Raw genomic sequence first — 9,858 nt, 5'->3', positions numbered from 1 at the left:
GTTTTCCTAAATTTCACGCGTTCTATAAAGAGGAATTGGGCCTCTTAAGGAACTTAATCAATAAATAAGTGGATTTAAATTTTTTTTGGGGGGGAGGGGGGCTGATTTCCTCTCAGTTTATTTCTTTACAATATTTCCCCAGTATTACTTACTAATCCCGATAAACATGTGCTGTTGAATCAATCACGAACGTAATCATTCTCACTTTACATTCCAGACCAGAAAAAGCTGATTTGATTAGAAGGATGGAAACAGTCAAAGATGAGGTAGAAAGCAAAGGCACTTATCATTTGACAACTGAGGAACTACATTTCGGAGCCAAATTAGCATGGAGAAACACATCACGTTGCATTGGTCGGATTCAATGGACCAAATTAGAACTGAACGATTATCGACACGTACGCAGTACCGAGGAGATGTTCAAAGCTCTTTGCCATCACGTGATATCGGCAACAAATGGAGGAAACTTAAAGTAAGTAATACAAATCAATATATGTTATATCAATTGTGCAAAGCTATGGCTCAAAAAAAAAAAAGTGCATGCGAAATAAAATGTTTTATGCTTGCGAATTGTAATAACCTCCATGATACTAAACTGGTAGCAGCTTTGCAGATTACATTCTAGTCACTGTATGAAAAAACTTTTACTATGCTTTTTTTTTATTCAGCTAATGAAGGGTTTGAACTTCACTCAATTCGTAATTTCACGAAAATCGAACACAGATAACTGCTTAAGTATAAAGAGCTAATAAGCTTCATTTCGGCAATGAAAACTTAATTTAAGTAACAGATAACTGCTTTTTCGTGCCAACTTTTCCTTTCCCATTCTGTAATACATTTTATAGTAATACATTTTACTGTTCTTGAACTTTGGTCTCATTCATAGTATTGTATAATAGCTTTCTTTTAAAAATGTACAGTGAAGGAAATCGGTTCTCTGTAGTCAACTTATCATGATGTATCCAGCAACTAGAGCGCCCCATGCGGTTCTTGCCTAGGGAGAACACAGTTTAATCACCTTATCCTCGATACGGCAGTGGTTAAATGTAGAAAACGCCCTCGACACCGCAAGGTAAAAGAAGAGGGAAGGAATAATAATAACAAGAATATATATAATCTCCACCATTATGAATCAGGTTATTCTTATTATCGGCTATTGAAGTTTAACATGCCAGTGGCACGAATCCTATGAATTAGCCGGTTGAACTTTATACAGAATAATCCCCAAACCAATACGCGAACAGATTTGCCATCAAACGTATAGATTTGACTCACTTAAATGTAATTCACTTTACGGTATATTTGCTTATTTTCATTTTCTTATTTCTTTTGGAGATTTTAATATGTTTTTATTACTCGTACATTACTTTCTTTTATTATTCAACAATGTTGAATTAGGTTGGTAACTATACATGAATTTTTACACAATCGTCTTGGATTCATGACATTTCTTTAAACTCTTTATATTTTTAGGAACTTATGCTTGTTCTCTTTCATTTCTTCACTTGAAAAATATTAAACTTTATTTTAGATGGATACAAACTACTACATGCATTAAAACAAACGGGAGTTATTTCGAAACACTAATATATCTAAGATCTGTGTAAAATAATCTAATGCAGATCTTAACAGTTAATAAGTACAGAGTTAGTAAGCGAATGTTTAATAAAAAATTGAATATATATATATATATATATATATATATATATATTGAATATTCTGCATGTTATTTAAGCGACTATAGATTACTGCTTTAAATAAATTATCTGATAATTAAGTCATCTTTCTTATTAAGCCAAGAATACTCAAATAATCTCACTATTATATTATATTATATTGACTATTACTATTATATAATAAATAGAGGAACTTTGTGGACAAACTAAAGTATCGAATACTGTTTTATAAAAACCCATTTCTTATCGATGGGTAAAAATTTCAGCCCATACATAAGAAATGAAATTGATTTCAACAAATCATCATAGAATTTTTGAACTGTACAACAAATTTTCTTTTGATATTAATGTAACGTATAAAATTAACAAACGCATTACTATTGATTTTTTTTTTTTACTTTTTTCTCCCTTCTTATTTATTACTTGCATTTTTTTTTCTCACCACAATGTTTTATGAGATATGACTTGTTGGCAGTAGCAGTAAAGCTGTTTTATTTCCGAGTATTTCGCAGACGCAAGGGTGGTAAACGTCATTGATCTCTGTGCAGGAGGACAATATAGCTAGAAGTATTGAGAAGCGACAAAAAAAAATAATAATAATCATAAAAAGAGAGAGAGAGAAAGGAAAATAGGTTGGAGTAGAAAACCTGAAGATTGAGAAAATGTGGTCAAAAAGAAAAAAATATATATTAGAATAAATGAACCACACTTAAAAGTATGGTTCACTTGTGCCAAGATTTCTATAACAATGTCTTCGGATCGCGACTGTTGTAGTATAATTTTTTTTTTCTCCAACATAAAATAGCACGCTTATTTAGTTTAGGAGTACCCTAGAGTTTGCAACTCTTCTTAGGCCTGTGATTTAGTGATTAAAACTATTATTTATTTATTCATCCATTTCTGTTTTAAATTATGCCTCAACGAACTTTTCTAGCTTAATCTTTTATAATTTATCGTTTTTAATTCATTTGGAACTTACTATTTCATGGTGTTATTTGGTTCCCTCTTAAGTCTTTCAAATAATGTATCCATATACTGTCTCAGTTAAATTATCAGGTTTAAGAAGACAGAAAACATTAAGTATTGTGGTTCCGCCCTAAATATAATCTCCAGGTATGTTTTTAGAAATGCACTGTCTATTGTCAATTTATTGTCACTTAATGCAATTCCCATAATAGTTTTAATTCTTAAATCAGAGGCTATTTTATATTGATTAGTAAATAAAGGAACTTCGTGAAAAATGCAGAATGGCCAGTGAGGGGAACGCAACCTCGACTAAAAACGGGATTCTAGAGACAGACTTTTACATGTATTCGTATATAATTACATATTTAAATATATTTAATAAGTGACTGAAAGAGCACTATGATTTATAGGTCAGTTATAATTCTACATATTTGTCTCCGAACACGATCCATATGGAGAATAACATGTGAGACCTTAAGTTTGTAGAATTTATTTCAGTTTTCTTTACTAAACAGTAGTTAAAATGATTTCCGCCTGTGCTATTTTTAAGTCCAGGTCACACTCCTTCGGTTTTTTATTTCACATTACAAACATGTGACTGCAATCTTTTCTTTCTTTTCTAATCTGAGTCCAAAGAAAACATTGTTATACACATTAAAAAAATGCCACTTTTGAATGAAATTCCTCCCCTTCGCCATCATCTTTTCCACTTAACATCACTTTTTTGCTTTTTATCTTCACGTTCAGTGGCTGCTCGTACATAAGCACTGCGACACTGCAGCACCCCCACGGAAAAATTGAAAAATTTAAATTTTGTTTGTGTCTATAAATAATAACAATGCTTACAACATTATACAAATCCAATACATGTTAAAGGTTACAGCTTATGTTTTGACATTGATTGAATAGTTAATAATTGGAATTGTTCGATTAACGCTTTAGATTACGAAACAAATGCACTGCGATCTAATGCCGATATTCGTTTGCGCTTGTCATTGCACGTTACGTCACTCCCACACTGCCCACGCTCATCCTTTTCTGTTAAAACGGCAGTGTATCTTTAGTATGCTTACGCGCGTTATTTCTGTGAGATACGACACTTTTATTATTGATATTTGTTCGTGGTGAGGATGAAATGTTTTTAAGAAAGCAATTTTTAATATGAAAATTTATTTATTAATAAATTCATTACTGATTAGGAAAATTTTTTTACTTAAAATTTTCACCGGCAGCCATTGTTCCGGTTTTAAAAAATATTTTTACCAACAATTTCACATTCCTCTCCCCTCTTGTAAAGAATCAAACAAACTCTTGTGTTATGGATGAAGTGGCGTGTGAAATGAGAGAAACAATATAATATATACATATTTTTCTATTCACATTTTCACACTTTACTTATCACAAGTTATGGTATATGTTCATAACTGATTTTATTACGCAGCATAATCACAAATTACTCCTTTTCAGGTCAATGATTTCGGTCTTTCCTGCTCGTCAGAATGACCGGGAGGACTTCAGAATCTGGAATCCCCAGCTAATAAGTTACGCAGGTTATATATTACCAGACGGGTCCATAATCGGCGATCCAACAAAAACAGAATTTACAAGGGTAAGGTTATGATCATGAATGCGGATATTTTAATAACCTTTATTTATCCCAAAGCCAGCTCCATATTTTTGCAGAGCCCGGTAAAGATACGAATGCGAGGTCCCAAGTTTCTTGGGAGAAAAATAAATAAATAAATAAATAAATAATAAATAAAAAAATTTTGTCGATCAAAAATTTTATCTTCTTCTTGGTGTGCATACGTGCATGTCACATTTTAAATAGAAACACAAAAATAATTTATAGATGTAAAAGATTTAATAAATATATTTTTCATATTGCAACTTTCAAAGAGTTCAGTTAGTTTTGCTTAGACTTACTCGTTCTTCAACAAAGTCAGTTATTAACTGACTTTGCTGAAAAAGTCTTCAGAATTTAAAATTTTAGCTATTTCGTTTTCAATCGATATAATTGCAAATGTCTACAAACGGTCTTGATAAATTCAAGATCGTAAATAAGTTTTAACAAGCATATATAAAATAGTAGTAGTACAAAAGCAAATAAAGCAGTAGTTGGTTGTTGGTCGAATGATTATCGTAATCCTTTCTCCAAACAACAGGTGGTGGATTAGAATCCCAGAATGGCCATGGATGTTTGTGATTATCTTTAGGTAGGAAATAAATTTCATTGTCCTGTGTGAGCCCACCAGCCTGTTTATTCGAGGTCTGAGATGGCTTGAAAAAGTTCCATGTTTCGTCTTTGGAACAGGATTCTCCGACTATGCAAAAAGTAAATAAGCGCTATATAAACAAACAAACAAAAAAAAAAAAAAAAAAAACACTTAGCCCAATAACGGTACTAATGTACTATAGGTTTACAACCCTTCGTGAGTGGGAACCGCATAAAGAAAAAAAAAAAAATAATAATAGCAACTGGAGACACCGACGTTAGTCTGAGAGCGCTTATTTATCTTTATTGTTGCATCACTCCAATCCCAACACCGCCGCAACCCTACAAATCTCTGAATAAAAAATGCCTGTGCGTTTGTTGGTTCATTATCACGTTTTGATGAACGCAATACATGAATTTTTTTTATATTTATTTCTGAAGCCGACTTTGATTTAACTTGATGAACAGGACTGCTCACGCAACTAAGTTACTCCATATCTAGTGTATTATTAACAGATGATATATTAAAAACGGTTTAGCATATGTTAAGGAAAGTAGAATTTATTTATCTCATATAAATTTCGCTCACTGTAACATGAGTATCATTCAGGACGAGAGCAAACAAATTGGTTAAATGCTTAAAGTTCTGAGGAGCTACAGCAAATATAGTTTTATAGTTAAAAATAATATAATAATAATTATGAACCGTTTACGGATATTAGTTACAAATACTTGGAGATAGGCATGCAGTCTGTGGGATCCTTCCTTTCCGTGTGATGATGCAACCGTGAGTTCTCTTTTACGGGAATGTACGGCGTCAACCCAAGGACAGGATGATTTCTGTCCTCATAGTCTGCGAGTTGCATGTCTGTGAGTTGCAAAAGTTAATTGATAGCCAAAAGAGAGAGGAATACGATAGAAAAATTAGTTACTTTAAGGGTTTTATAGGATTAATGCAAAGAAATATTTCGACACTTAGTTAGAAGGGACAGGACATGAAGCCATCTCTGACTATTGCTAAGAATGTGGTTTTCAAGAGTGTGAGGATAGGTTTTTTTTTTTTTTTGCTTCGAGAGTGGTGAATGAATTGAATGTGTTGCCATAGTTGCGAGTGCTTTGTCTGTTAACTGGAGAGCTACTGTGTGGATAGTTTGGGTCTCCCACGGAGGAGCTCATGCAATAATAATACTGTAGTAGCTGGAGTTCATCACTATGATTCTAAAGGCTAAAGAGGCTGATAGCAGCGAATAATAAGATATAAGAATAAGATTCTTTGGCAACAAATCCCATTCTTCTACTCATTCAAATATTTATCAACTGCAATGAATACAATGTTATTCGTGATTTTATACATCTGTTTGTGTTTCTATATAATGCAGACTTTAGCTCATCATTTCTTCGATAGTTTGTGGGGATTTTATTAATTAATTTTTATTTTAATAAAAATTGAAGAATATGTGCCGGCCTGGTTGGCCGAGTATTCAGCGTATCCGCTCTCCAGCCAAAGGAATGCGAGATCGAATCCTGCCGTGGGTTTTTCTCTTACTGAACTGTGGGAGAGTGGAACAGTTAAAGTAATAAATGCATTCAGTGTGAATAAAAGTATGACAACTGGTACGAGAGACGTAATGGCCTTCCTCGGTCAGTCTTTATAGCGGACTCGTTGGCCGAGTAGTTAGCGTATCCTCTCTCCAGCCAAAAGGCTGTGGGTTCGAATCCCACCGTGGGCATGGATATTTGTGATTGTCTGTGAAAATGCTAGTAGTGGTGTCGGCGGTAGATGGCGGTGATGTAGATGATGAAAGTAATTGCGGTTCGTTGTAGTTGGTGGATTGAGTATTGGAGACGAAAAGCTGTAGCGTAGATGCCTTCCCTCGATGAGTCTTTGAGCTATCTAGAGGTGTCACATAATAATATCCGAAATCCTATTGTTTGCGATATAAATGTTTCGAGGAATTTTCTTCAACTCCTTCAATACTAGCATAAAAATTACATAGTTACAGGCTCATTCCAACTTCATGCTGTATTAGTGTTTCATGGCAAACTGCTTATCGAAACCATACTTTAGCATAATATACATTATGCCGAAGTATGGGTTAGAATATTTTTCCTAACATAGATATTTGTGGGTGTGTGGCGAGAGGGGGGGGGGGATCACATGCCACATGGCTATTCGGATTGATCTCATTAGAATTGTTTGTCATTCACTGCTAATTAACAGAAGTCCCACCTCCACAGTTATTTCCTTTATCGTTTCTATTAGCATACACGTATTTTTTAACTACACAAAATGATATTATACATACTTGACATTTTTATTGATGAATTGCCTGTTTGGATGGCCGAGTGTTAACATATTCGCTCTCCATCCAAATAGCTGCGGGTTCAAATTCCGCCGTGGGCATGGATTTTTGTGGTTGTCTGTGAAAATGCTAGTGGTGTTGGTGGTAGGCGGTAGATGGTGCTGGTGTAGTTGCAGTTAGTTGTAGTTGGTGGAATAAGTGGTGGAGACAGAGTTGCAGAGTAGGGTCCTCCCTCGATGAGTCTTTTGAATCCCTGGTAAGGGCGAATGCTGCTTTTGAAATTCACGCTTGCTCTTGTTATTATTCAGGGAGTGAGAGGTGTGATTGAAGTCTGATTAGCAGAATAATGAATTACTGACCATTTAAAACTATATATACTCGGGTCTCTTTTTATGCGTATCTTTTTTATGCGGATTTGAAGTTATGCGGTGCATAACTTCAAAACTTGTGTACCGTTATACATAATGAACAGCGTGTTGCAGCACACTCTGGAGTAAGATGAGTAACGTGTAAACAGTGAGTGTCCGTGAAGTTTAATTTTGCATGTGAGTAGGTGTTTGTCTTTTCATTATCGAAAGCCTTTGAACTAATTTTTATTTTAAAGATTTAATTTGGCCCAATGGAGAAAAAAAAGCACCAAGGAAAAGCAGGTTCTTTGGAAATGAAAATTGCAATTTTAGATCGCTTTGCAAAAGGAGAGAGAGAGAGATCTACGGCGATTGGTAAACATTTTAATTTAGGTGAATCTACTATAAGAGCAATCAAAAAGAATGAAGTCGCAATACGAAAATCTCAATTCTGGCAAACTAAATGCCAAATTATCATAGTACTCAAGAGATGCTTTATTAGAAAACACGGAACTAGCGCTCGTAATTAGGAATGAAGAATTAACTCAAATAAGAATTCCTATAAGTGGTTATTTAATTAAGTAAAACGCATTAAGGGGATAAAAATCCCTTATTACTTCACAGCCAGTATGCGAAACTCTAAGATCGAAAACTACGATCTAAGAGTTTCATGCCGAAGAACTATCGGGGAATCCAAGCGTAAATGCCCGCCTGGTAGTACAACACCAAGGCAACTCGAAGCAAAGGTAGAGCAAGCTCCCTCACCATCCTTGATATTTTCTCATAATGTAAAAACAAACAACTCCTAGGAGATGTAATACTGCTTTAAATTATAAGGAGAGGTCACTATCCAGAGCGGTTTCAACCTTATGTATAGGTGAAGCGGGCTCTAAAAATAAGACGATCCCGAAAGATCGCCCAACTCAGCATTGTTCCACTCAGTGACAGGCTCACCCTATCACCGAAAAGAAAATCTCAGCATTGTTTTTACCCAGTGGCAGGCTCACCCCACCACCAAGCAGAGCCATAATCTCAGCGGTGGCCCCACTCAGAGACTGGCAAAAACCTACCTCCAAGCGGAGCCTCTCAAAGCCAGATCCGCCCCGCACTGGTTTCCACCCTTATGTATAGATGAAGCGGGCTCTAAAAATAAGACGATCCCGAAAGATCGCCCAACTCACCGTTGTTCCACTCAGTGACAGGCTCACACTATCACCGAGAAGAACTTCTCAGCATTGGCTTTGCCCAGTGGCAGACTCACCCCACCACCAAGCAGAGCCATAATCTCAGTGGTGGCCCCACTCAGAACAGGCAAAAACCTACCTCCAAGTGAAGCATCTCAAAGCCAGATCTGTCCCGCACCGGTTTCCACTCTCATTGGGGTCTCATCAGTGAGTAGGTAGACCTGGATGATATCAACATTTAAGTGAAAAGAACTTCACTATACGAATGCCAGAAAGGTGTGCCCATATAGTATATTATATTATAACTAAGATGAAAAACCAAACGGCTATTTTTGCTGGCGAAGTTAATTAAATTAAGGGGATAAAAATCCCTTATTATTTTACAGCCAGTATGTGAAACTCTAAGATCGAAAACTACGATCTAAGAAACTACGATGAAACCGGTCTGGGTAGTGAGCTCTCCTCATAATGTAAAGCAGTATTACATCTCCTAGGAGCTGTTTGTTTTTACATTATGAGAAAATATCAAGGATAGTGAGGGACCTTGCTCCACCTTTGCTTCGAGTTGCCTTGGTGTTGTACTACCAGGCAGTCACTTATGCTTTGATTCGCCGATAGGTTTCGGCATGAAACTCTTAGATCGTAATTTTCGATCTTAGAGTTTCGCATACTGGCTGTAAAAAAATAATTTTTATCCGCTTAATTTCATTAACTTCGCCAGAAAAAATAGCCGTTTGGTTTTTCATCTTAGTTATAAATAAAACGCTCTTCGGTTTTATGAACAGATGAAGCAATTAGAGCATTCTATGTCCGCTTCCCAGGCTGATGAAGAATTTTCGGTTAGCAAAAGATGGTTAACCGGGTTTTTAAAAAGGAATGCATTTCATAAGGTGAAGATTACAGGCGAGGTTGCAGCAGCAGATGAAGAAGCAGCCAAACATTTTCAAGTTAGCCAAAATTATTGAAGATGGTGGATATTGTCCTGATCAAGGGTTTAACGCTGACGAAACAGGATTGTTTTGGAGGAAAATGTCTAGTCGATCTTACATCGCAAAGTCTGAGAAAAAAGCAAGTAGGTTTAAAGCAAGCAAAGAGCAAGTAACATTGTTACTTTGTAGCAGTGCATCAGAGGATCGAATGTTGAAACCCCTCCTAGTAAATCGATCT

General features: G+C 35.5%; 1 protein-coding gene across 1 annotated transcript in view; it reads left to right on the top strand.

Annotated features, from left to right (window-relative positions):
- Window positions 1–245: 245 nt before the first annotated feature.
- LOC150107076 (nitric oxide synthase, inducible-like) overlaps window positions 246–9,858 on the top strand; it is a 317,964-nt gene continuing 308,351 nt past the window's right edge. Inside the window, exons 1-2 of the mRNA XM_090391607.1 lie at window positions 246–472; window positions 4,110–4,251. Coding sequence (XP_090247733.1) covers window positions 246–472; window positions 4,110–4,251 — 369 coding nt within the window. The remainder of the gene's footprint in view (window positions 473–4,109; window positions 4,252–9,858) is intronic.

The sequence above is a fragment of the Typopeltis vanoorti genome, chromosome 4 (assembly GCF_054136105.1).
Source record: "Typopeltis vanoorti isolate ZY-2024b chromosome 4, IOZ_Tvanoo_1.0, whole genome shotgun sequence".
In the NCBI taxonomy this organism is placed as follows: Eukaryota; Metazoa; Arthropoda; class Arachnida; order Uropygi; family Thelyphonidae; genus Typopeltis; species Typopeltis vanoorti.
Note: the sequence above shows the minus strand (reverse complement) of the source record. Positions and strands in the feature narration are given on the sequence as shown.